This window comes from Diprion similis, chromosome 3, assembly GCF_021155765.1.
Source record: "Diprion similis isolate iyDipSimi1 chromosome 3, iyDipSimi1.1, whole genome shotgun sequence".
Classification (NCBI taxonomy): Eukaryota; Metazoa; Arthropoda; class Insecta; order Hymenoptera; family Diprionidae; genus Diprion; species Diprion similis.
The window spans coordinates 4,962,677-4,990,360 of record NC_060107.1 but is presented as its reverse complement, the minus strand read 5'-3'; the positions used below and the strand labels follow the sequence as shown (position 1 = coordinate 4,990,360).

Genomic DNA, 27,684 nt, shown 5'->3' with positions numbered 1-27,684 from the left:
GCAAAGTCTGCTCAATGTGTTCATGTGGGCACATCTCCACGTGCGATAATGTACATGTGCAGCAATTCAGCGGCTGTTATACTGACAGATGTGGCATGAATTTAGCGGTGAATTGAAGGGTCTTTTTTTGCCGATTTCAGGGCAGGATCCGTTAAAATGTGCTCCCCAAGGATGAACATAAGATTCAATAACATTCCTATGTTTCTCGGCAATCTGAGTGTCGAAGAGAGCAAAACAGGATGTTCAATTGATTATAAATTTAATAATAATATTTTTCAAGAATTTCCTCAGCGATTTTTGGAGGCGGAAAACTTTTTTCACGGAATATCTTGTCTGTTTGAAATACTTGATCTAATATTTCGCGAACAATACAAGTAAAATGTAATTTGACGGTATATGTTTATTAAAGGACATACGATCCTGTAAAGACAAGATGGAAAAGTAGTGAAAAAAAAAAAAAAATGCAACGGTCGATAAAAATTCCTATATACATACACTCTTCGGTATTCGGGAATTTATATTAAAATATGCAAATTTATCGTAGCGTATATTTGAAAACAGATAAATTATGCCCCGATTTTGTACATCGGGCTCCTCGCTCGTGATGTAAAATATAGGTGATCGCGACTATCGCGAGCTGTTCTTCGCCCTTCGTTCGTTCATTCGTTCGTTCGTTCGTTCGCTCGTTTCGTTGGTTGGTGGGCTCAGATGCAATTTATGACGGTTATTGTGTGACGACCATAAATTAGGGTGTTATTCCACCGCGTTTCACCGATACAGCCCGTTGTTCTGGTTAGCCGCTTAAAGGTATACGTCCTTTATTTATTTTTTACTTTTTTCTTTTTCCTCTTCTTCCATTTTTACCACTTTTTATCCTCTTCTATACACCTCCACATCTAGCACATTCTTTCTTTTCCCGCCTTACATTAACGCCGATGCAATAAGATGAAATCCAACAACAGAACCGTGGAAAAATTGTTACGGAAATATGGAAACCAGAATTTGATAGAACATTTCTCTTCTCGAATTCTTTTCTGTTCTTAATTTTTGTCTCTCCACGATGTAATACGAATAGAAAAGTGGAATTTGAAATCAGGAGGACATCTACCCCTCTCTTGTTTCTCGAAAACCTAATGGAGTTAGGAAAAAGTTTTTCTGGGAAAAAACAAAGGGGGAATAAAACAACCGCGGCTGCAGTTTGTTACAAGGGTGAAAAAAGAGAGAGAGAGGGAGGGATGGATGGGTGGATGGACGAACGACAGCAGAGTGTCAAAGAAAAGCAGTGAAAAGAAAAACTAAAGGCACAATCATACAGAAAGAGAAAAGGAAAAGCACAGTCTAGTCTATCCCGATCTAGAACTAAATCTAAATCCATCGCCAGCCACCACTGTAGCAATAGCTCTCGAAGACCAATGGTTCTGCAGCGAGCGAACGATTTACGGAGATAGTAGCAATTGACAGCAACGAAGAGAAGTGAATTAGCTCCATTGGTTCCGGTGATGAGACGACGCAGCCGAGGCCCAGGAAGGGAGGATCGCCATACGCCTCGCAGATTCCAACGGCGAACCAGGAGGCAACTTGTCAGCTTTAAAAACTTCCAGATCCTCAATTGAGCAAATACGGTTCCTTAGCTTTAGCAGCAGCGCGAGTAGCGACAAGAAGTTTATGTTTGAAGATCCCCAGGGAGAGCCTCGTTGACATTTATCACTGTAACAGAGCCGACCGGCTTGGAATTGAGATCTGAAGACTTCCGCAGACCACGGCTCCTTTTATCACGTAAGCAGCAAAGCTTGGCGAGGATTGGGACGCATCCATCCTTTGAGCTTCTTCGAACGAAGAATTAAGAAACGTGCGGAGACCGTGGCTCTATCACCGACGGTCGGGCCAAGCACGGTGACCACCTGTATGACAGAAGGAAGAATGGCGTGCGAAGAAGGACGGGGAACCCCGGGGAAGAGGAGCTCAGTGTCAGCTTCGTGGATATGTGCTGAGGTGCGCCGTAGCTCCGGTTGATCCGCAACCTGCAACTCGCGGAGCTCCGCAACGTCAGTCTCGAGGCAATTTTTTTCGTCAACTTGAGCGCGATTTTGCTGTTTGAGTTCACTGAGCCGAGATGTGTTAGAGTCGATCTTGAATTGCAGGTAAGCAATTAAGCAATCCCTGTGGTATAGGACGGATTTGGTGTTGGCTATTATTTATGAACGGAAAATAAAATTCGCTGGATTAATTTAACGCTGGTACTAAGGACAGGCGTCCTAAACACGGTTTAGGTACCTGTGACGAACGCGGAGTTTTCCTCTCTTGGTTGAACTTCGTGTTGAGAGGATTCGAGATGAGCTTTTGAAATCAAAGCTGTCACTTATCTTTCGTTGATCTTGATGATTCGGGCTGTGGGCGGCTCTGCGTGCTCGACGGTGACTGTATATGATATAAATTTAAAATATTTACATGCGATGGGATACGAATTCGGGTCGCAATGATTAATCTCATAGAGTGAATCGATACCAAGGAAAGGCGGAGACGTCACTGGAGTGCAAGTTAGTTGACCTTGAACTTGTCTAGGATACGATTCCCTATCTAACACGTTAACGCACTGGATTCGACAGTAACGCAGTCCTTCTCAACACTTCGTTGTTCGTGGAAGCGACTGCGCGAGAGGCATGTTCACGTTTACCCCATCGTTTTCAGTCGAGGAAGAGCAGAGCCAGAAATAAGTGGAGGGACTACTAAATCTTCGTTGTTCATGTATTTGCCATTAAATAAATTAGTCTAATTTTTCTGAGCATCGGATCTTTGCGAACGTTCACATTGTTCCCCAACCGTCGACGGTCTCCAGAGATCTGGATCCAGCTGTGATCTCTCTTTCTAATTATAGCTTCAGCTCTCTAGGTCTACAAACCGTGCAGTCTATTTATAAATTTACGAGTACGAAGCGCCTGCGTCTAGACAACCGGTGTTACTCCTTGCACTCTAAGCCATTCGGCTACTCGATACTCCGGTGGTCTTACCGCGTTTTACTTGCTCGATATTTTACCCTGTTTCTGATACTCTCGCGACTCTTTTGTCGAGCGCTGCATACAGAGCATGACAACTATAAGCTATTCTAGCTATTCTTAATACCATCGATGTACGGAGAGCCGAAATATAACAGTTGTAATGTTTCGAACATCTTCGAAATCGTCAATTCAATAAAAAAATTTCGTTCTTTTTCAGACTACAGACTTTTTGATGTGGATAGATGTAGAACCAGTGATAAATGCGGTTGCCCATCTCGCTCTAATTGACCCGTGGTATAAGCGATTTGTATGCTTAGTAGAGAGGCACTAACGACACTACAGAGATAGAGTCACCAGCGGAGCGACGCGCCGAAATCGGTGGGTGGGAAAGAGTGAGAGAATCTGAATAGGCGTGGGGTGACAGGTTATGTTGGCCTGCCAGCAACTGGATTACGGCAGGAAATGTGCAGAAAAAAACACTGCAGAAGCAGAGAGCAAGCCGGAATGGGTGGCTTGCAAAAGGGCGGATGTGAACGCATGCAAGGAAATAGACACGGAGAGAGAGAGAGGCGACTCGAACGGTTCGGCGATATCAGCGAGGGGATGCAGCGGTTACCGATTCTTATCTCATCAATGCGATGGTCATCGCGTTGTAGGTATAATAAGGGTAAAACGAAGTTTACGACGAGGGCCCGAGACACGGCAGATGTTATAAGAGGCTGTAATTTCTGTGGGCATCTGCAGGCTCGGTCATTTCACCGCGATCTGCTTAATATATAAAACAAACAATAATAAGAGTAGGGAATATTGCGAAAAAGTCAAATAAAGAAAGCAAAGGAGCGATAATTAAATGTACACAGCGAACGAAGGCGTGCACGCATCGTCGTCACGTGTGGCGGCTGAAAGGAGAGTTGGGTAATATTATCTGGATCATTTTTCTCCCGGGGGTGAATGCGTTTCACTCTCTCTTCCCGCCTCTCCTCTCCCTCCAGGGTTCCTTATATCCCTTTGTCCTGCGCTTTTCGGCTCCACTATATGTATACTTATATTTTCTATGTGTATCCCTCGTGCCTGTGAATTTTTTGCGATCCCTTTTATCTTCCATTCGCGGTGCCGCGAGTCATGTAAGGCTCTCAACACACATTGAGGAAAATCTCCGCTAAACACTCCCTCGTTTTCTTTGACGCTCAAACGATTTTCTCGCAAGAATCCTGATTCAAACATCTTTCATAACGTATATCGATGCTCAAAAAATATTCCAAAACGTTGTCAGAGCGAAGAAAATGGACAAAAGCATTGGAGTATTAGAATCCACTGAATTACTAGACCGAGTTTTGACTTTATTCTCGTAAATGGTACACTTTTGGAACTCTGACCGACCGTCGTTCAGCTCATACTTCACGGTTCTCCGGTGCGTCTGATGGTTAATTCGGTGACCTGCAATGGAAGAAGAATTTTCAGTTTTGGTTAACAGTCTTTTACTATTTTCAGTTTTTACCATAATCGAAAAAAAAAGTTTTGTCTAAGAAATGAAAATCAGTCTTGTGATTAATCGATTCATCATTTTTTCGTTTAATCGATGATTTCGATTCATATACCGATTGAAAAACTCGATTAATCGAAGCTGTCGATTAATGTCAGCCCGGCCATATTTGTTTCCATCTTACTAAGACAATTCGAAGATGGTGCAGCACCAAATCCAAATTAAATCTTTGTTTGATTGAAAGGATTAGACAGCCAACCTGAATGTCGCAGTAACCAGAAAATGTGGTACGGACGCCAACAAGTCACTTCAAATAGTTACGTGTACCATATTTGCTTGTAATATTTCCATTTCACAGTAACATTTCTTATTTTAATGTTATATAACTATTGGAAATTAAGTTTTTTTCTACCTGGACCTCCGGTCGAGTGCCCAAAGCGTAGGCAACCGCGTCAGCCACGTCAGTTGGCTCGAGAGCCGGGATTCTTTCGAACAAGTTGCTCAGTTCCGGAGTTCCAGACGTTATCTCCGTCTTGACAAGCCCCGGACTGACGCTCTTAAAGGGAATATAGTTGCGGTTGAGATTCCGCAGATCCTTAGGCAAAATCGCTACCATACTTACGGTCATCCTGACTTTGGCCTTGACGTCGATCAGCTCCCGGCGCACGATGCTGGCCATCGCAACCGTGGCGTGCTTGCAACTCGGATACAAGTTCCAACCCCGGTGAAGAACGCCTTCGGGAATTTCGTGGCCCAGAAGGCTGAAAGATATATTATATAGTGGAGGAGAATTCAGAGGTGATAATCCGGCCGGACAGGATCGGCCTTCTCACCTGTTGATGATGAAGACGTGGCCTTCGACGTCCCTGACGCGCATCGACGCCACGGCTTCTTTCGTGCAAATGGCGACTGCCAAGACGTTGACGTCCAGCATCCGCCTGAAGACCTCGGTGTCGCTTTCTACAAAATATAGTTTCACATGGTCCTGCATGAATGTTGGAAAACAGTCGATTCCATCTTTGAGAACTGTTTCTTTTTTTTTTAACAAACTGGCGACCGTTCGACTTTTTTTTATCTCATGAACGAAAAGCATACGATAGATTTAGAAAGAATTGGGATCGTGGTAAGAAAGATAAACTGTCCAAGCATGCTGTCTCCAAATTTTAAGTAAAACATGGTCGACGAGTTATTGTCAATACCAATTATGCTTCCTAGTAAATAATTCGGCGTGATAAAAAAAAAAAAAAAAATTAAATTTCAACGAACACCATCCAAGAATGAAAAATGCCAATTGAATTGAATAATTAATGAAAATTCATCCACTTTACTACCTACTCGCATGAGACACCACCTTAATCTAATCAACGTTCCCAGCTAAGAATAACCGTTCGATAATTGAACGGGCAATGAATACCGATCACTTTCGAGTAGTGGGTGATCCCGGCGTTGTTGACGACGACGTCGACCCCTCCTAGGTTCTTCGCCACCCATTCAAACCCAGCAAGGATCTCGCTCTCGCTCGTCAAGTCGCACTTAACTGGGAAAAGTTTAGCCCGACCTTCCTTCGCCCCCGTACTTCTCATCTGTGTTTCCCTGTCTCTCAGACGCTGGTACTGGATGTCAAAGGCAGCAACGTTGATTCCCTCCTCGATGAGCCTCTCGGTAATCGCCGAACCGATCCCAGACGCTGCTCCAGTCACCACGGCCGTCTTCCCTCGCCATCGATTCATTGGAGTTAGAGTGCTTGAAATATCGCCTGGAGAACAAGAAGTTATGCTTCTGAAATGTGGTCAAGATTCAATCTAATTATTTAGTCAGATCGTTGAAAGAAATTTCCGCGGTCAGCTAGAAAAATAAGCACAACAAAGCATTAGAGTTGGATACAGACCATCAAAGTTATAAAACATTTTATCACATCGTTCATGTCTTAACTTGCGACATTACAATTTTTTTGAATTCATTCCTATTACGAAGTATGAACGTTGTTGCAATTCACCCTCTATTAATGGCCGGTAAAAATCTCCCCAATCAAATCTCAGGGCAAAATTCTTCTGGATAAAATCAGCCATGCAAAAAAAAAAAAATTATTTATATACATAAACATAAATAAGGATATAAAAAATTAAATCGAAATCGTCGTAATTGACGATTAAATGTGTCGATTCGACGATTGCTCTAGGTGAAGAAAAAAAAATTCTGCAGGCGGGGATTTTGTCCAGGGAGATTTTAACAAAGGATATTGTGTATGGTAACCTCCTTATTACACGAGTTCACTGCCAGTTGATTTGTAAGCACTGATCAGCTGTTTACACAACTCTTTCAGCTGATATCTTATCAGTCGAAATGAACTCTCGCACTCTGTAGTCTAAGATTTCGGCAGATTCATGCACCGCATCGAATACAGACGTGCAACCACTTGGCAAGCTTCCGTTTTCCGCTGGTCGATGCTCTCGAAAATGATGAAACCGCGAACTGGCCGTTGAATGAAACTGAATTGACACTTCCTCGCGTCACGACTCAACTATCACAACTAATAAGTCTTGAAGGCCGACCGCCTGCCAGGCGCTTCATGGAGTGGGGTTAACGAGTTTCATTCGTACATACATAACAAAGTTTGGTCTTCCATTGTAGTGACGACCTTTACTCGCTGGTCTTGTTCTCCATTCATTGCTAAGAGGAGCGACGAACCGAGCACAAGTGCGTAAGACGCTTCTCATTTTATTTGTTACGTTGTTCATTTTATATAATTTAGTTGGTAATTTATTTCACGTTTCGAATGAGAGACGTCTCACGGGTGCCTGTAATATCATGCGCAAAGTGTTCATAGTCAGGAAAGTGTGAAAAGAAGATAAATTGTGTGGTCACGTGAGATGTTGAAAAAAGTGTAAGTATAACTGTGGATAGTAGAATCGTGGTTATTGTTTTCTTTTTTGTTTTCTCAACAATGAAAATGAACTGTTCTTCTAATTTTGTCGGATCAGAAACTTAGTTTCGTAAAATATCATATAAATTTTTTCTCTTGTGACCTGGAGCATTCGACAACGGATGTGATATTCAAATTTTGGCAGCAATTGATAAAACAATTGTGCGATTCCAGTTTGAAACAACTGGAATTACACGAAAAGTTATAACCATGGCTTTTAAATTGAGCTTTTTCATTAAAAAGCCACGGGCAGGAGGCGGTGGGCGTGTATTATAACATTCGGAAGACCCACTTCGCGTTGGACAAATGCTTTTAGGTGAAAAATATGAAAACAGTTGTGAAAGGGGCGGGGGGGAGGTGGGTGCGAATTAAATAAACTCAGGAAACTGGCGGCGTTGGTAGAGCGGATTCGGTATAAAGGAGTCGGGCTGAAATGGGAAATGGAACCACCAACCCTCGTCTCTCAGCTGGTGTCGTAGAGAGCGACAATTTATCGCAGGTCTAAGTACACACGCGACGGGCGTTAAAATTCAGTTAGGAAAATGGCAAACCTCTTCCCCGAGGCCACACTTTGAATGTTCGGAGAATTGAGGTCTCTGCATGCGCGTTTGGCCCTGAAAGACAACAGAAATTAGGTGCCAGCGCTCGTTGACTTTACAAATTGGACCGAATTCTGCGTCTAAGGTATTCGTCAGGAATTTGAAATTATTTTGTCGCTTTAAATTCACACGTTTCGTTTGACTACGTACTTCACTATTCAGAGTCGAGTTCGACGACGGTTTCGAGATTGTTGAAGTTTCGCGTTCTAATGAGAATTCGTTAATTATTAACGGTGCAATCGGTTCAAGACCTGCGAGCCGTCCAAAGTGATTCACGAATATTACCTTGACGAGGGAATGACGGGAATTGATGGCTTCGCGATTAGGACAGACTTGCGTAATTTGCCAAGTTTGATTAGGTACTACCGAATTTTTTCGAAACTGCCTTAAATTCAATGCGAAGGGAAAGAAAAAGGTGAGAAAACTTTCTCCATAGAAATTTCATTCTAAAGTCTTTAACGCAGCTGTCGGTGGAAATTTCTGGAAAAGAAAGGATAGAAAAACCGCGCAACGCGTCCGGAATAAAAATGTCAGAGTTGTATTTTATCGGTGAAACTGGCTTTCACCGTTTATACTCTTTACGAGTGACGTTTGGCTAAGCAACGGATGTTTCCTTCTAGATTTTACGATCATAGTTCCGATAAATTTTCTCGCACAGTTTTACAGCGGACGGACACTATACTTACCCCCGTGAAATATACCGCCTCGCCGTATTATACGTTTGTCTGGATATCAGAAAAGTATCCCCGGTTTACGATGCAGGCTCGTTTATCACCACCACCCCCCTCAAAATTATTTTCGTGCCAAATTTCCAGCGGCTGAATTGCTATTCTCTGATTTGATCCTTACCGCAGTAACGTCAATGATCTTTTGGCCAGCTTATTCCAAATTCCAAAGCATGAAGGAAACCGCGTCGAGTTCAGGGTCGAAAAGAAATTTCGACCATTTAACAGGTATAACTGACGCAGAAAAAGGACAGGTGAATTTTCTTCAATTCTTTCCGACGCGGATCTGTTTTCTTTTTCACCCTCTTGGCAAGTCTCCCGAAATAAGGGTGGAAGAAAAATGTCTTCGACTCCCCCAAATTCTTTTTGGCGAAAGCTGCAGGCACCAGGTGATGAGCTTCACAGATCAATACTCCACTCTACTCGGCTCGTATAGAAACGGTTTTACTCTCGGCGAAGACGCCTTCCGTATATCAATTCGGTTGATGGACTCTTGATTCACGTATTAGGCAGCGTATTTTCACAACGATTATCCAGATTCATTCCTTTCACTTCTTCACAGCTCAATTATGACACCTTCAATTTTGGATTTGAGTTTTGTCATTCTATCTTATAACAAAGAAGGTATCTCAGGTCGATCACTCCCAAAAACTAAGCGACATTTTTTTTTGTTTTTTGTTTTTGAGATTTAACAATTTAAGGGGGTAAAGTCATCCTCCAAAGTAAGGAATGTCAAGGAGCGATTTGGCAGTTTCACCCGTAAGGACATAATATTTTTTAACCAATCCAGCTGGAGAAGTTTTTTCATAACGAGAAATGAGAAATGTAATGTTCTCAATTGAAAACCAAACAAAAAAAAAAAAAAAAGAAATGACCAAATCGCCTCTGACATGCCTTAGTTGCTTTGGAGGGTGGTTTCACCACTTTGAAGTGTTTAATGAGGGATAAAAAAAACCGTTTCGCTTAGTTACTAGTCTACTATAGCATATTACAAACGAAATCAAATCGGAGAGATCGACTTGGGATATCTTTCTTGTAAGAATAATATATTAGATACTGAGAAAGGATCAGCGTTTCACGATTTCAAGATGCTTCCGTCGATTCCATGAATTTTCAGAAAAAAAATATCAACACGAAAGAGACGTAGCCTCCGATTTCAGAGATGAACGGCTCCCGGGTTTCAGCCAATGTTTAGCGATGTGAAAATATGAGAAAACGGAGCCTGTCGGTGATGGTTTCATCGAAACAAAGAAAACGCAGCGTCAACGCCGGAGGAGGACGCGGACACGGAAGGATGGTAGGTAGGTAACCGGATCAGCCTGAGCCGAAGGATCTTGCAGCGAGACCTGCATCCTCTGGATTTGCTTTTCGTCCTTTTTCCGCCTGCAGAATTCGTTGGACCGTAAAACGTGGATTTGTTTCCACGTAGCGGAGGGGCCATTTTCACTGTCCGCGAAAATCCGCGACGACTTGAAGGAAGGCGACGAAGGACCTCGAAGCGAATCCTGCACGCAAACTCGATTTTCAATTTTCCCGAAGAAAGGGAAACTCCAAATCGCCTTTCCGCTACGGTAGATATACTTTTTTATTCTTTCACACTCGAACCGAAACTTTCGTCCTGCAGTGAAAACTTGGCCGTGGAAAGGCAACTTTCAAAATTTGGTGTCGCCTCTCTCGGACCTTTGGGAATATAATGCTCCAATCTACATAATAGGAACTATTCGGTTAAGATTCGGCTCGAGATGTAGTCGGGCTGGGCTTCCCTCAAATCTTAACCACTTAACAACTTTGGCAAGTGTAAGGAGCACCCTCTCCCCTCTCTCTGATCCTGCGCCATCCTGCAGAGTCGACGGACCCTTTTGCGGTTGCCTCGGGACGCCGCAGGTATAGTCAAACCAGCCTTTGGCGACATTTAAAGGGAAGGGACCAATGCGACGGAGCAGGAATCGGGTTCCTGATCGGATCGTCAAATCGTCGGAGACTTCAGATTTCGATGAATTTTTCGTGACGCTAAATTTCTCGATATCCTAATTGGTGGAAAGGATAAATGAACACCGTGAGTTTCAAAAAGATCCAATAAAACGTTCGTTCATTCGGATTTTGGTGCCCTGAGACCGCAGTTTTGACTTTTCTAGTGAGGAAGTCGACGCTTCGAAATTCTTTTTCTCGACAATGCGATGAGCGAAATGCAAGTATTAAACTACCCGAGGGAGGAGCTGCTTGACATTTACGGTGTCTTGATGCCCCATCAAGGGTGAACTGCGAAGAGATTGGTCGCACGGTTTAAGGATCGTGATTTAGGCATAACCCGGATGAAGGGATCGAGCAGCTCAGCGATAAGTGGCTCATATAACCCCCGTGAACTACTTCCTGAACCTGAGCCCCGCTGCTCTCGCTTCTTCAATGACATACCGCCGCGAACCGCGCTCTAATCGTCGCAGCCCAATTTCCCACTGCCAAATTATCTCTTAGCCTAAGCGAAGTTGCGCTTCGATGGCGCCAATTCACTCTCGGAGATCCCAATTTCTGCTGGGGGATTCGGGCTGCCAGTGCCACCGAAGCAAAGAGTAACTGGAAGGTGGAATCCTGATTTTATGTAACAACATTATTCCCAAATCATTACTTTCACAACTGGTTTTTTTCATCGAGTTGCAATGCAAATTTCGAATGGTCAACCATTCGGGGTGATTGCATTGCGTCGGATCTCGTCAGATCAAATGGTCGAAATTTGACCTGTGGTTCCAGCTTCGGGAAAGATCGATGTTCCGAAAGTTTCTACCGGAGGAATCGTCGATTATATTATTCAACTTGGGAGTACGTGTGTGGAATGTTGACTTATGGCGAATTTGTACTTTTCGGAATTTGAAATAGTCGACATTTTGATATGATCGCATTTTCACCGTACCTAGTAATGGGATCCAATACACGCTGTTGGAAAGGTGATTACAAATTTAATACCGTTCTAGTATAATACACTTGATCAGGTGACTACCACACATCAACACCATTGAGATCAGCGTCGTTCAACATTACCAAGAGGTCTCTTACTTTCAATTAACATCGGTTGATATTTTGTAAAAGTTTGCAGGTTACTGTGTTGAAATAGCGGTGTTTTATTTATGAACCCCGTATAATTTGTAGGTTTAGCAATAAATGATTAGACAGATTTGTATTTGATTATTGGCATGGAGTCAAAAAGTAAAACAACCACACAATCAAAGGGTAACTATATCGGATATTAAAAGACATAAAAATCCATTTTACACGATTTTAAAATGTATAAATCCGAAATATGATAGATTCAAAATCCTGATAACTAAAGTATGGAAAGTTGAAGTAAAAAGAATCGACGAATTCCAACGATTCTACTTTTTGGCTTGGAATATATTCTTAAATACACTCTAAGGATTCTATATCCTCACTTTTTACACTTTGCCGCTCCACATTCCAAAGTTCCATGATTGCGGTTTTCGCATCCTTTTTAAAATCGATATGATTTCATCCTTTTGAAATATGCTCATTCTACTTCCTGGCCATTGCAAACTACTGAACTCTTACATAAAGTTTCTCAAATATTGGATAACATCTGAAGATGTATTCTGCATCCTAAATGACGAGCGAGACTTGCTCACTCGATGGAGTGAAGGTGTCGCCGATTTTTCCCGTAAGCAAAGCTCGCCCTTTAATATACTTCAAGACGCAGCAACCACACACGAAAACCACGCGACGAGAAGAGTAAGGCGAGGGCATGCAAGCGAGGGTTCCGCTAAGCCGAGCCGAGGGATGCAGGGAGGAAGGAAGGATGTGGAGATGCTGGGGGGTCGAAACGTGCCCGGCTGAAGGTGAGGGCGATCAGTCCTCGGCCCAAAGTAGAGTAACCTAATGCCACCGAGGAGCTAACCGACGTCGTGCGTCACATCGTCGAGAGGATCAATATCGTTCCGCGGGGTTTTACTTTAACGGTGAAAATTGAACCGTGGATTAGGTACTCGAGGCTGGAAAAAGTATAAAGAGAGAAGATGGAGGAGGTTAAATTAATAATAGAGGTAAAAAAAAACGAAATCAAGCAGATCATCCGAGGGAAAAATACCCCGCGAATCACGAGTCAACCGACCCGACGAGTGATGCTGCCGAAATGGAGGTTGACAACCCCTTTCAGGCAGACTTCCGCTTTCCGTTCCGTTCTCTTCTTTTCACCACCCCCGAGTACAGAATCCTTGGCAAACTTTTCCATTCTTTCGCAGTTGCGGTGAACCCGTGAAATATACAGCGCATACCTGCAGCAGGACCCTGAAGTGGTAGCTCCTCTCAGGAGTCATAAGCCCCGAACTGCGGACATAACACACATAAACCACCGCAACCTCAACCCCTTCTTGACTCCTGTCTCGCGGTGATATTAAGCCACGATCGTGACTCTCGAGTCGTCGACTCCATCATCGGAGACGCAGAGCCTGGGTGTGAATTTCGATCTCGGTTCGCAGAAGAATTAAGAGCCGCAAAACTATACTCCGAGCCAAATATTTAAGGGCCAAAGTAGCTTAATAAGTCGAGTTCTGCGTACAGATCCCAATACCGACATTTATCCACTTTACAGCTCAGACGCAAACCCTTTTTTCGAATAAGTGTAACCCACTCTGGCTGACTTTATCAATCATCGAAAAAAAAAGGTTTGCGTCTGAGCTGTGAAGTGGATAAAATGTCGGCATCGGGATCTGTACGCGGAACTCTCCTTATTATGTTAGTAGTGAACTTTTTTTAGTTAAGGTCCGATAATTCCTAGAGTCACGCTCCTTTCCTGGTCCTAAACGCGCCCTGAATTCAGCCGAGAATATTTCTCACACTTTTCCGTCTGCAGAGGCGCTTCGCGTCGCGAGACACGTGCGTATTCTCTCGTTATCATCATGTCGCGCATAGGTAGATAGATACTGTTTTCGACGGTGCTTCGCCTCTCTCAGGGATCCTGAAGTATGTCCAAAGTTTGATCCTGGAGCCAGGTTTCCCCCTTTAACTACACTATACGTGTGTAACACATACACAGGGATTGTTTTTCGGATGCCCTGCGCCCGGCTGTCCGTGACCGTAAAACTTTTTTCATTTCTGCGACCCTCAAAAACGATGCCAGCTCCACCTTTTTCAACATTTTATTGAAAAAAAAAGAATTATTGTAATATTATTCATTTATTTTTATGTGTACATCTTACGGACCTGTATAATTATATATATAGTATTATTTTTTTGGTATCGTGGTCCAATAATCCAAATTTCACAGCCGAGAACAGCCAGCTGTGGAATTATTAGGCGCGATTGCCACAAGGTGTACAAATAAAAATGAATAAAAAATATTACAATATTTATTACCGACCTTTAAATATTTTCCTACCTCCTTCAGGTCTTACGACAATTTTTTCTCAAATATTCTTTACCAATTTTTCGCGTAGCACCTTAGAAAAAAAAGTTTAAAATTAAACCACCCTGATGTATACGTGACTATCTATCGTGCTATCAGTCCTGATCTCTGTTAAGATATCGTTTGGCTAAAAACAGCTGCCAGCTGATTACGTACAACACTTTGGAACTGACGACATGTAAGTGTAAATACATTGATTGATTTGCTACTAAGCGTTTAATCTCGGAAAAATTTTAGGTCTTCGTGTTTTTTATTTTTCTTTTTTTTTTAAATAAGTTATTGGTTTGGAAGATTGATCACTTTCTTAATTTTTTTCTTTCGTCAGGCTGATCAGCATAAATTCCATTTTTGTATTTAGATGGGTTGAGAAATTTTGGCCGAGAAGTTTTTACCCCGATCGTAGAATGTTTTTGACGAGTGATGTCGGAATCGAAGCGAAAACTTCCGGTTTGACCTAAATACTTCATTCGATTCGACGTATAAGGTTATAACTAAATAGAAAGCGACGCGACGCGGTGTTATACAATGTTGAAAATCTCGACGTTTCAAGTGCTATCTAAACAGGAAAACGATAAGGGGATACTGGAGTGCCTCTTGGAATTTTTGTCTCTCCCGTGGATCAAATTTCCCGGGAGTTCAGTTTCAACAGGTCCCAGCTGGATGGATAGAGGAGGTATATTATACATTCAACTTTCTACGCTGTAATTATGAATACCCACAGTGCACTATTTTCATAGTTCGACTGCTTAGATCAATACATCTAATTTCCATTGTAACCCTTGCACAATACAATAATAATGTTGTCAGCGCGGTTTAAGATGTTGGATAAAAAGATATATATAGTCGGTTGTTAAGCGGTGGTAAATGCAAATAAAAAAAAAAAAAACCTGAATGATTACATAAAAAAATTGTTACCCTTATTTGGCATTGTAAGAAAAATGCGTTGTGAGTGAAATTTGAAAATCTGGATCAGAAAAGAGAAAAATACAATAACATCGGATATTTGAGAAAACGCGAAATATCTGTTTAACAGAATTTGAGATTGTATAAAATTGAAAGTGACAGAAAGTCGAAGTGATAAAGAATCGTCAGAGTTTGAATTTTCAGGTACTAAAGTTTGTGCAAAATAAATTTCGCTGCAGTGGTAACCCCTGCGTTTTCCAATCTTCCCTCATCTTTATCCCAACTAATTTTCAATAACAATACGTTTGAACGACGCCGATTAAAAGATACGCGCGGTAAAAACTGGCGGAAACAAAGAGTTTAAGCGAGAGATTCGAGCGCGAGGCCGATATAACCAGCCGTATGAGTACTGATAACGCGGTTATACGCAGGGAGATAAACGCGACGATAACCGTGCTGGTCTCCAGAGTCGGCAGTGTCTCCGGTTCCGCGATGGCGGAGGACGTGCAGGAGGCAGAAATCCGCGAGGGATCGGTTCTCCGGGTGTCGTGGAAGCCCGGCGGTGGTCAAGAAGTGCGGCTGCAGAATCGGGGGATCGGCCGCATCGCCGGAAACGCGTTCGCCGAGGCGCCGTCAGACCTGGACTGCGTCGACTTCCGGGACAACAGGATAGCCGAACTGCCCGCAGGCCTCTTCGCCGGGCTTTCGATGGTCAGCACCTTGCTGCTGTCCCGGAACAAGATCGGCCAGATCAACAGCGCCGCGTTGGGCGGATTGGCGAACCTTCGGGAGCTGCGGCTCACCCGGAACAAGATAGAGGAAATCCCGGCTCGCTGCTTCGTCGGGACGCCGTTTTTGGCGAGCCTGAACCTCTCTTACAACGAGATATCCCAAGTAGACCCGGAGGCCTTCCGGGGACTCGGGAGGCTGCGGGAACTCGATCTGAGCAACAACAACATCTGCACCCTGAGTGATTCTGTTTTTGAAGACCTCGCGTCTCTGGAGTCCCTCAGGCTCTCGTGCAACGGGATATCCGAGGTGAATGCTCGGACCTTCGGGAACCTGCGGAGGCTGAAAGAGCTGGACCTTCATCTGGTCCGGATAACCGAGCTGAAGGAGCGCGGGTTTGGAAACCTTTCGAAACTCGTTAAGCTAACTCTGTCGTGGGGGAAGGTCGACACCATAGCGTCGGGGGCGTTTGAGGGGTTGGAAAGCCTTGAGGTTCTCGAGTTGAACAGGAATCAGCTGACCTGTGTACCCGAGGGTGTTTTTCGCCCCCTGGTGAAACTGAGGAAGCTGGTTTTGTGCTACAACGACATCACTGACGTCGAGACGAAGGCCTTTCAGCGACTGGATAACCTGAGGGACCTTAATTTGAGCAGGAATCAAATCGCTCAGTTACCCGACGAGGTCTTCGTCGGTACTCGGTCTCTCACGCACCTCAATCTGTCCTGGAATAAACTCTCCGAGGGTCTAAACCCCGGGACTTTCGTCGGGCTGAAAGACCTCGAGGAACTCGATCTTAGCAGGAACGGTATCCATGCTCTTCAGAAGGGCCTATTCTCCGAGCTCGGATCTCTCGGGAAATTGATTCTATCGAACAACGTCATCGCCGATATCGCGCCGGGCGCTTTTCAGGGATTGGCCAAACTCAACGAGCTCAAACTCAACTGGAACTACCTCGTTACCATACCTCAGGGAGCTTTTCTCGGTCTCGATTCCCTCGTCGTTCTCAATCTCTCCTATAACAAAATAAGCCAGCTGGACGCCGGTGTTTTTAAGGGTGTCGAACGGGTCAGGGATCTCGACCTTTACAAAAACAGACTTGAAGTATTACCGGACGACGTCTCGAGAGTTCTCGTCTCCATTGAAAAGCTCAAGATAACTTGATACCGTCATTCGATATCCCGTATAAAAGACTTTCATTTTCACTGCACGAGTTTCTATTCCACCCTGATCGCGTTGTTTGCGTATGGGATTACATGGATTAGCATCAACAATTGATTTGTGAGTTACCTTGCAGTTTCTTAATCAGTGTTATCGTTATTTTTTTACTCGATGACGGCACACGTCAACACTTTCCCCAAATAGTGATTCGCCCACACATATCTACACACAATCGTAAATCATTAGTCATATATAACACAGTTAACATATCAAACAACGATAAGGTAAGATATCTCAGACACCTACACTTGTACATTTATCTCTCGATGTACGATACACCTTGATAAAGAAAAAGAACGCGCAATGTCTCGCGAAAACTTCATTTAGCTAATAAACTTCGCCTCATCTACCTCTCTTCATATATTATACAAATAATGTTGCACATTGTAATATATTCTGCCACTTAAGTGTTTTGCAAATACATAAATCGGTGTCAGGCACCAAGAATATCTTGTACTCATTCAACACCATCCTTGCACCTGGAATCTTCCATAAAACTAATGCTAAGCTAATCAAAGTGTGTAGATAAGCAACAGCTTTCTTGATAGAGAAAATACATAGTAGAATTTGCATGTGCCTCCAAACTCACAAGAAAGCTGTACCAAGTCGATCTCTTCGATTTGATTCCTTTCATAACACGTTATAGTAGACTAAAAACTAAATGGCAGATATTTTGTTTTCTAAACCACCCTTCAAAGTAAGGAATGTCAAAAGGAGATTTGGCAGTTAAAGAATAAATAAATAAATCGAATCAGAGAGATCGAGCTTGGATACCTTCATTATCGGTGGGTACGGTATTATATTTTGGCAAATCAGTCCAAATTGTAATACCTACACGTAACGGACCGATTGCAGGAAGAGACTGAGAATCAGAGGTGGAAATACGGAGGCAAACCGAATTGCTGAACAAAGGCGTGTCTTCGACTAGCTGCTACGCGTTGCAGGGTCGACAGTGAAAGCGGCTGCTGCCGGGGTTGAGGGTCAAAAGTAAGGGCTGCCGGCCGTAAGCTCGGACCTCGACCCGGCATTTGGTTCCTCTCCTTTCATTCTCCGAGTTAAACCACAGGTAGCCCTTGCAGAGGGACTCCGAGTTTCCGCCATCCTATGTACCCCGAAACCTCGGGCCATTCGTTCCTCCATTAGGGCTGACCAAGGCCTGTAAATAGGCATTCATGCACAGATACCCATGTAGACTCGTGTCCCAACTCTCCCCTCTTCTCCTCCTCTCCCTTTCCCTTCTCCATCTATATGTATGTCCAGGTCTGGAGTTAAATGAATGCATTAAAAGGTCCTCGCGTCGCTCTTTCCTGTCCAAGTTTAATGCTTTATTGCGATGCACTTTATCGCACGAATGGAAATTTACTTTTTATTAAGTTGTTATAGTTTAACACGAGATAATCGAATATTGAGACTCTGTAGAGTTCGCAACTTTGTGAAACTTTAAAATGGTATTAAATCTGATAGGATTTGTTCTATTTCATTTGACGATAGTTTATCTGGTTCAGATATTTTCAGCTACAATTTCACTGCCAATCAAACACTTTTTTCATCACCTGGGTATCGGGAAATATTCAATTTTCTAATATTGCACTGATTTTATTTAGCGTAAAAAAGGAATATTGAATATCAAATTTACCCCCAAAAAAATAACCCATCGCGTGAATTACATCGCTTTTCAACCGATTTAAAATGAAAAAAATTTACTTTCTCCAATAATTCCGCGGAAAATGATCCTAACCGAAGATTATAAAAATTAAGAAAAAGGTATTGAATTTGAAATTCCCAAGCACCTGAAGAAGGAAATAGCAATTTGGCGCTGAAAGTGTGAAAGATGATTAAATTATTGCCGGTGCTTTTGGAAGTCAGTTTTCACCGGAATTCAACGCTGGCTTCTATTCACCGAGCTGATGGGCCGAGTAAAATCGCTCGATTGAATTCCCGGATGATCGATTCCGCCCGGGTTTACAGTCAGCTTCCGGGTAACGGGTTATAGGTATGTACTCGAGTTAATAGTCGAGTGCGTTATCGTCGTCGGCGGGAGAGGATGGCGAATTCGAACCCAACTATAACTCAGGCTGACAATGCGTTTAACAAGCGCGTGCATTATCCGTCCGCCAATTAAGTGCCGGCGCGTTGTAATACGCCTCGTAATTCACGCGCGAAACCCTTTAATATTCAGGGACCCGCCACTGGCACCGCCGTCGCTGTCGCTATCCTCGTCCTCGTCCTCGTCCTCGTCCTCATCCTCATCCAGAGCCAAAAACCATACGTCGTTTCCAGATCCGGAAGGAGGTTTTTTTTTTTTCGTTATGTACAATCTATGCTCATCTTTATTTGACTATTGCTTCTGTTGTGTTAAATTCTTTATTAGGAGTTGGAGAATCTTACTGCGGAAAAATTAAGGCGGAATATTAAAATAAAGAAATTACGCCATCTTCTCCATCTCCTTCTCCTTCTTCTGTTTTTTTTTCTCAAGTTTCATTCAACTCTGGAAGAACTTGTAATGAAGAGGATCCAAGAATTGATAATAAACTATTTAGTTTCTAATTTAAATAGTTCTAAGTTTGTCTAGAGTTTTGATGTGATTTATTAATTGGCTGAACTTAGGGATTCAGATTTTATAAACAACTCGCTACTATTTTTAGGAATCGTTGGAAAAAAGATAAAGAAGGGAAAGAGACATTTGGGAATCAATACAGGTAACTTTTGAAAAATCATTATTTCTGTAAACATCTAGTTACGAAATAATCAGTTTATTTGAAAGCAGCTTTTTCATCTTAACTAATCCTCCTCAAGAGTAAAAGTACAATCGAGAAATTCTGTCAACCTTCGAATTTCATAAAGGAGTAAATAAAGCTTCAGAATTAAACTCACGAAAAAATTGAATAATATTCACGAATTTAAATAAACGAAATTAACGTAAGATGATAAATCTTCTTGGTAGAAGAATCCATTTCAATATTTATCTTGGAGGCTATGCTTTAAACGGAAAGATAGAAGTCAGATCTTCCCTCATTGCAGTCTTTTACAGCGTAAATTCGATCGGCAAAATCTCCGAGACTTTCTAACTCCTGCAGTGCACTCACGGGATCGAAGATGAGCGGTAGCTTTCATCTCACGACCATCTAACAACTGGTAATTATTGGGCAAGAAGTTACGTCCGACCATCGCTTCAACTCGCGACTGGCGTTTTCCTCGTTCCGTCGAGTTGAATTTAACCGATAGTTTAAGCCACGAGGGAATGAACTTCCGAATCGATAGATTACCTTTAACCAGCATCCCGGAGTTCCTGCAATCTTGGAAAATCGTGTTATCGCCAATTATCGACGATCATCTCGGATTGATCACATAAATCCACCGTCACCGGGTTTTTATTCATCAAGAAATCGGTGACGAATTTCGAGACCAAAGTTGGATTAACTTCCGGCTTCACCAAAGCTCCTCATCAAAGTTTCGCACTGTAAACGGCTGACTTTTGTAGAATTGGATAATATAATTCACCTGCGGTCGGATTATATTCCAGATCCATAGCTGAGGATCTCTTGTCGGCGCGAGTTTGTCATAGTATCGGATCGATTAATATCGCCGAATAATATAGATCGCTCGAATAGTGCAGCATAAGCTCGCGCCGCACATCAAGGCGGGAAATTGCTCGCGTGCCTGAAACGCCGCCGTCAATGTTGCAGTAATTTGCGTGATAACCGCAAGGAATTGGAATACAAGATAAGAATCTTTCCCTGAACTCGATGAAAAATCGGGAGAAAAAATGAAACGTACATCTAATTTCGTCCAAATTTTGTCTTTCATAGTATTCAGGGATTTTTGGAATCACTGATTACGAATTTGAGATCAGATTTAAAAATCTCAAGATGGTAGATCCAATATGGCAGTTGAAAATTTCAAATTTCATCAAATCCGGAGGGAAATTTTGTATCCAGTTGGATCTTAACTAATCTTTTTCACTCTCTCCTGGGAAAATTATCGCAATTTTTGATACGCTGCCAGTTTCAGCGACGAGGGAATTTCTGTGCTGAAGCTTCCGGTTCTCGAAATCACAGTTCAAGATAGTTGGGAAACGAGCGGAGAGCACATATCCTCCGGGCTTTGCAGCTCGCGTTTGTAATAATGGCACCCCGATGCCTGTGCAACGAAATTTATGCAGCAAGCTGCATAAGAGATTAAATTATTCAGTCATCGCACTGCGGTATAAAAGTTAGCGAACCCTACACGGTAGAAAAAGTGTCCCAGTAGGTCTACTAAAATTTCTGGGTTTATCTGACCATTTTTTAATGCATTACTAAGTGAAAAAAAAGGAGAAATGACAAATTAAATGTTAATATAACAATTTAAATGTTGATATTATAAAAATATGTTTCATATTCACGATCAGACATGTAACAAATAATCGCTTTTCTTTTTATTCGCTGCGGATATTTCGAAAACGATACGACCAATTTTTACCAAATTTCGACATAATGTTTTTGTAATGAAATTGAAAATGGAATTAAAGAACAGTAGAGAAAAGACTCTAACGATTATTGAAATCTGAAAATAAGATGATCGTTTTTAAACTGCACGAGACGCGCTGATTTCCACCCTTCGTTTTGCGGTCCTCGACGCATTGGCCACCTGTTCGCGAAATAGAGAGCAATAAACCCGAAGCTGCAGTGCAGAGGTCGCTTGCAAAGCTCTCGCCAAGGAAAAGCCTGTATTTTAAGCGTATTACTGTAAGCCGATTACGTAATTGCCGCCGGCTATTCGCATGTGGATCGGATGTACGTGCTTGTAAAAAATGTCTATATATACATTGGTGAAAATTTAACGTGGATAAAACTCGCGCCGTTTTCCATTCGGGCGTTAAAAACTGGGATCATATAATCGAGTGCGACAAATTATTTTCGTTTATCTATTCGCAGCTTTGAATAATAGAGAAAGAGAGAGAGAGAGAGAGGAAGTCGAACTGCGTTCCGTATAGACTTGCACTGCGAGCAACCCCGTAAATTTATGGAAATATCAATTTGCGGCAAGTTTGCGGTCTTTGATGTAATCAGAGCTCAATTAACGTGGTATTTACACTCCTGCATACATCACCTACGCGGCTCCGAGCCTTGGGGATAGAATCTGAGGCGAGATGCATTATGCATCGACTGGCTCGAGACGAGCTATTAGTTACAAGACGTAAAATGGAAATCAGACTCAGTCCACTTCCCCCCTCTCCCCTCTCTTCTCCCTCCTCTCCCTACTTCAGGCGACAAAATCTATTCCCGATAACTTGACACGCGGGTACGAATTATTAGACTGGCAACCGCGGAGAATCGATGCGGACGCCGATTCTCGATTGGAAAATAGTCACGCAAGCTCTGCTGGGGAAGAAAGACGTCGATGCAGTGATACGCTGCCACTTGTTACGCGAACCGATGAGAAACGGTTCAATTCATACACAGTAGACGAAGTGAAAAATTCAATACCCTACCCCTAATTTCGAGGGATGATTTTTTCCCCGGTAATGAGAGTCGACGAAAATCTCGGTGCCTCGACGGAGCTTTCGTTCATATTTTTACCCCCAAGGAGGTAAAACGCTTGCGCTAAAAAGCATCGCGAGGTTTAACGGTAGCCTGTTTTTGTTTCATTTAAGACATTCACCGAGTTAAGTAACTTGTGTTACTTAACGAACGTTGAAAAACAAGTAAAAAAAAAAGCATCGGATAAATCACGCTCAAGTTCCCTCTAACTCTTAAATTGATGAATATTTTTATTGCAGTCTGAAGTTAATGAAAGTTCATTACCCCGGAGAATAATATTTCAATAATTATTATGCATCTCCTCTATCGAGTTTTCGAGAGAATTTATACTACCGGTTGAGAATAAGAAAGAGACAGAAAGAGAGAGAGAGAGAGAGAGAGAGAGAGAGAGAGAAAGAGGCGGGGTGGGAGAAAAAGGGAAAAACTCTTCGTTGCGAAATCATAACGAATGATAATTAACTTGACGCAGTGAGACGAGACGAGAGCCGTCTGCTGGTGACGGAACGAAGGCAAACTTTCAGCTACGACTTTGGTTCTGAATTGAAAACCGGCTGTTTGACGGGCGCTCTACTCGGCGGATCCCAGTCTCGATCCGCTGAATTTTCCCCATTAATACTTCCTGCAGCATAGGATGAAATCAAAGTTGTACGTATAGTACCAAAGTTGACAGCGTCAAGTCACTTCGGAGCTGGAAGTAAATGCCGCTTCAGACACAACTGAGAGAGCTCAGCGCGCTCAACTTTATGGCTAATAACTGTGGAGGGATTCTGCGGGTTTACATCCAAGGGTTTTTGTCAGGTTTACTTGCAGGATTCAATTCATCCCAACGTAGAGTCGCGAGATTATATAACCGTGTATAATCGGGTTGAATTTAAGGAGAGAATCAGAAAGCGCTGTGAGTGTGATTTTTTCGAAATACATTTTTAGAATTTTTCGTTTCTGTTTAACTAATTTAGAAGATTTCTTAACGTAGGATTTGTGCTGAAAATGTATGAAATTTATCAGCGTGGAATCCTTGGATCAAAAACTGGACGGTCTAATAATTTTTCATTTTTTATAACCAATCAGTTTCGAAAGCTTGATAAGTTTATTGTTTAAATAAAATTTGGCGACTGATTTTCATTCTGCTTTCACGTTTCCAGCTGTCGCAGTAATCGTTTATTCATCTGCTGATAAGAAAATCAATTTGCGGTAACGCGGACTGCAATATTATTAATTATTTGCATCGCATTGCACGCGCTTAGGGGTGTCAAGTGGCCTATGCCAGATGGAAATAGCCGAGAGAGGATCAGAGCCAGACTGCTCTCACAATCAGTTAGTGGTGTAATTATTGAAATTTCCAGCTCTAAACCGATGCGTCAAAGGCGAGATTCTCGTTACCTGACCAAAATTGGCGAGTTGAATTCCTCGCAAAATTCTAGTCCATTCATCCGTGCAGGGACGTGATGCTCGAGATATATCGAAACCCGTTAATTTGTCTCGATTTCTGGATGATAGGCTCAATACTCGCGTTAATTGCCGGATCGAACTTGGACGATTCGGTGACGAGAAGATATATTTTCTCCTCAATTATAGATCCGTGAAATAAACCTTCGATCAGTACGAAGACTTGTGACTATAAACTTTTTCAAAGTCTTTTGGTCTTTCAAGAAATCGGAAGAAGCTCAGAGCTGATTCTGAAAGTGTCAACTGCATGATCTAAAGCTTCGAAGTATCCTTGGCAAGAATTGATATTCAGAAAAGGACTGTGTATCCTAAAAGGCTCAGTGTTTACGAGGAGGTTAAGGAAGAAGTATCGCTGAATGTAAAATGGGGAGAGTGCAGTAGCAGAGTATAAATCTCCGCGCGCTCGATCCCCGGATTGCTAGATCGGTGCACTTTCGCTCTTGATATTCCTTTGCCGGTGCAGGTCTTTAGGCAATGTAAACTGAAACCGAATAATGCGTGGGATAAACGGAGGACGGGGATCGAGCTCCGGGATAATGCAGCACTTTCGGGAGATGATCCAGCGTTGGCGTAAGTGTACGAGGTATACATATATATATATATATATAAACGTTGGTATCTCACAAGAGAATATCAACACACCGTATGCCGTTTCAGCCCAAACACTCGTCGAGGATCAGAAAAGGCAGGAAAACATACGAACCTATCATCTAGCTGCAGAGTTGAGTGGTAAATACACAGAAATATAAGAACACCGTTCAGGATTGACGCTCAAGTCGGGTGTAATTTTACTCGGTCTTTCAGCGACATGTTTTTCTCGAGGTAAAATATAGCTGTCACCCTGTATAATTCCTACCCATTTAGGAAATCAACGTTTCGATTTTATTCCGGAGAAAGTTTCCCGCGAATTTCAATTCTCGTTTTGATCAATGGTCTCTTCGCTCAGAAGCAAACTCGAACAGTCAAGTGTAACACAAGTTTTGATGATCCTTTTTCATCCTTTTATCCTGAGATCCCTTAACGTCAGCGAGGATCGAGTTTTTCCTATCGTGATCATAGTTCCCGGGATACTATACGCCGATCTTGATACCGGATGCCAGGTAGTCGGATGGTTGAAGAACTTTTAATAAGACTTTGTAAAAGTCTGTCAATAAGAGGGGAGCAAAGATGACTTCCGGTGTCCAATCGGGACGGGCTTCAATCAGAAGAAGCTGATCTACGACTGGCTGAAGAATTTCGACTGTCTTGAATCGCGTGAATTCCAGTCCGGATAAACGAGGAGGTTTTGCGTGGTTCTCCAGCTCTTGATCATGCAGTTGATCCGTTCGTCGACGCTAATGAAGTGAGAGATTCGGGTTGTATTGATCCTCCGTGTTTCCTCTGAAAGTGCGGATCCGAACTCGGCGGTCATCAATCCTCGAAAAAGGCGTCGAAGCCGATCGAAGCCTCTGACCCAGAGACCCCGGAAGACTGTGAAGAAGACGTTTCCGGTAATCGATGTCGCCGCTGAGATTGACGAGCCGGATCGATGGAATCGGGGGTGGATTAATTCGTGGAAGAAAATTAGAGGGTATCCTCAAGGCTTCGGATGGACAAAAGTCCCATTTAGACGTCTCTGAAAATTGGTGACAGCTGTAAACATCGCAGGTGTTGGTTCTGGAAAATGCTTTCATGAGGTCAGAGGCTGGTTGTCGGCGCCATTTTATTACCGTATAACCTATGATTTTCAATTTTAATGGAGAAAAATTGTTATTCTTGGGCGTTCAAATTACTCATGAAACGTAAATTAATTAGACGTAATGAATATTTCAGATCTGAAATTCAAAAACTGTTCAGGTTTTTTGTGCCGTTTCTCAAAGATTTTTAGTCACTGAAATCGGGGAATATATACAAAAAAAATCCATCACGTCAGGTTTTTTCTTGAACTGGTGTTTGTAGTTTTATTTAGAGTGATATTTGGTATCATATTCTTGATTCTAAAATGATCCTATGCACAAGTGATTTCCTACTTTCATTTAATATGTATTAGAGTAATACTCAAGAATAAACACAAACGGGAAAAGAAAAAATGAAAGAGAAGAAGAAAAGGTTTTACAGGGAAAGAGAATGATCGCGAAACGTTAAGTGCATTTCATGAAAAAATTGTTTGTTTAATTTTACAAGAAATATAGTTTAGTTTATTGTAACGAAATAGTGGTTTTTGCATTATTGTTATCCTTTTTTTTTAATGCAAGCACCTTGTATTTTGTAAAAGTATTCGAGGGAAATGAAAGTGATTTTTGGATTCAGTAGACTCGAAACCGTAATACTTATCACTTGATATATAACTGAAATGAAACAAGTCTTTTTCCATCAAATGAGACATTGCAAAGTGAAAATTCCAATCTCAACGGAGCCGTCTTCCTCACGGTTAACGAACAAATTTGCGTCGAGACTCTATCTCGACTGGTGTGTAGTAATACTAAAGGCTGGTCCGCCGCGGCGGAAGTCCCGATTCATGTAGATCCCGCTAAAGTCCTTATTACGCACGTATATCCCCGTCGAGGACGTGACCAGTTTGAAAAATGACGTAAGCCGCTTACACCACTCCTGATACCAGCAGCCTCCCTTCTTCCATTTTCCTTTTTCCTTTTTCCTCCCATCCTTTTCCTCTCCGGATCCTCGACTGGGCAGCGCTTTGCCAGCGTATGACATAAAAGAGGCGGAGTGATGGGAAGTCTGGAGCACCGAGAGGCGCTGAGAAAAATTTTGCCTATGTTACAAGTGAAGTTCATTAATTTTCATTTTTCACTTCCCTCGACATGTTTTCTCTCATTAAGGGGGGGGGGGGGGGGGGGGGGGGGGGGACTTTGGTGAAATTTCGGTGATATCGAGTTTTTTGTTTTTGAAAATTACTGAAAAAGATGTGACTAAAAATTTCTTCCAACAAAATCTAGACTATGGTAGTATGTGTACTGAAAAGAAATTTCTGCCAAAAGTTCCTTGCTTTTTTCAGGACCAATTTTTTTTCCGAACACTTACTATCTTGATCTAGATTTTGTTGGCAGGAATTTTTCATCGCAATTTTATCTTTGTTTGCAGCCTTGATTATAGTGCAAGGATAACGTTGTATCTTCAATTTAAAGAACTGTCAACTTAGAAAGAAAAGAGATATAAAAATAGAAATAAAAATTGTCTGGGTTCTTAAATCCTGCGTAAAATCAACTGCTCGATTCTTCGAACCGTCGACTGAATTAAACGAGGCACGCGGTCTGCAATTTCTTCGGCCCGTCTTTTTCGCTTTTGTCCTTTTCTCGATCTCCTCCTCGAAGGAGTTGATAGACACCGGAATTTCATATATAGATCGCTCGCTGCCCGTTCCATGGACTCTTCTTCTCTGAATAGCATCGGAGGGGGTGGAAATGCTGGAGCCTGTGGCTACGGGGAAGGTCAATTCTCGAATATCTTGGTCGCCCTGAAAACGAATCGTGCAAGATCGATATGGTTTTATAGGGTTTTTCGACAGAGCGCGGATTCTTGTGCGTGAAAAGTTGAGCCATGAAAATCGATTCTTTTAAATACTATATATTACGAGATCGTCGTGCTTTGAGGGTTGAATAAATTATTATATAGGAGAGGGTGGCTAAGATCTTTTAAAAAATAAAAAGATAGCAACTATATTGGAATTATAAACAAAAGCTTCGATATCCATGCTTTATTTCAAATGGCTTCAAAAGGGTTAAAAATCTACTAG

At 42.4% G+C, this 27,684-nt stretch overlaps 2 protein-coding genes across 3 annotated transcripts; one reads left to right on the top strand and one right to left on the bottom strand.

Moving 5' to 3' along the window:
- Positions 1–500: 500 nt before the first annotated feature.
- On the bottom strand, positions 501–27,357 carry LOC124404395 (farnesol dehydrogenase-like). Of its 2 annotated transcripts, XM_046878484.1 has the most exons (7): positions 27,348–27,357; positions 6,650–6,656; positions 5,894–6,235; positions 5,313–5,439; positions 5,102–5,240; positions 4,892–5,035; positions 4,302–4,433 (listed from the first exon to the last, which is right to left on the bottom strand). In XM_046878484.1, exons 3-7 carry the CDS (start codon positions 6,207–6,209, stop codon positions 4,395–4,397), a joined length of 765 nt encoding a protein of 254 aa, XP_046734440.1. In that variant the 5' UTR covers positions 6,210–6,235; positions 6,650–6,656; positions 27,348–27,357; the 3' UTR covers positions 4,302–4,394. The 2 variants fall into 2 exon arrangements, with proteins under 2 accessions (XP_046734442.1, XP_046734440.1); XM_046878486.1 differs by lacking the exons at positions 4,302–4,433; positions 4,892–5,035; positions 6,650–6,656; positions 27,348–27,357 and adding an exon at positions 501–1,155 and having other exon boundaries at positions 5,894–6,110.
- On the top strand, positions 15,499–17,410 carry LOC124404394 (insulin-like growth factor-binding protein complex acid labile subunit). The gene has a single exon (XM_046878483.1). It carries the CDS (start codon positions 15,529–15,531, stop codon positions 16,924–16,926), a length of 1,398 nt encoding a protein of 465 aa, XP_046734439.1. The 5' UTR covers positions 15,499–15,528; the 3' UTR covers positions 16,927–17,410.
- Positions 27,358–27,684: the final 327 nt, after the last annotated feature.

Coding starts and splice junctions, on each gene's coding strand:
- LOC124404395 (XM_046878484.1), bottom strand. CDS start 6,209: ATGAATCGATGGCGAGGGAAGACGGCCGTGGTGACTGGAGCAGCGTCT. Junction 5,440..5,893: donor CCACTACTCGAAAGTGATCG/GTATTCATTGCC, acceptor TATATTTTGTAG/AAAGCGACACCGAGGTCTTC. Junction 4,434..4,891: donor GCACTCGACCGGAGGTCCAG/GTAGAAAAAAAC, acceptor CTTCCATTGCAG/GTCACCGAATTAACCATCAG.
- LOC124404394 (XM_046878483.1), top strand. CDS start 15,529: ATGGCGGAGGACGTGCAGGAGGCAGAAATCCGCGAGGGATCGGTTCTC.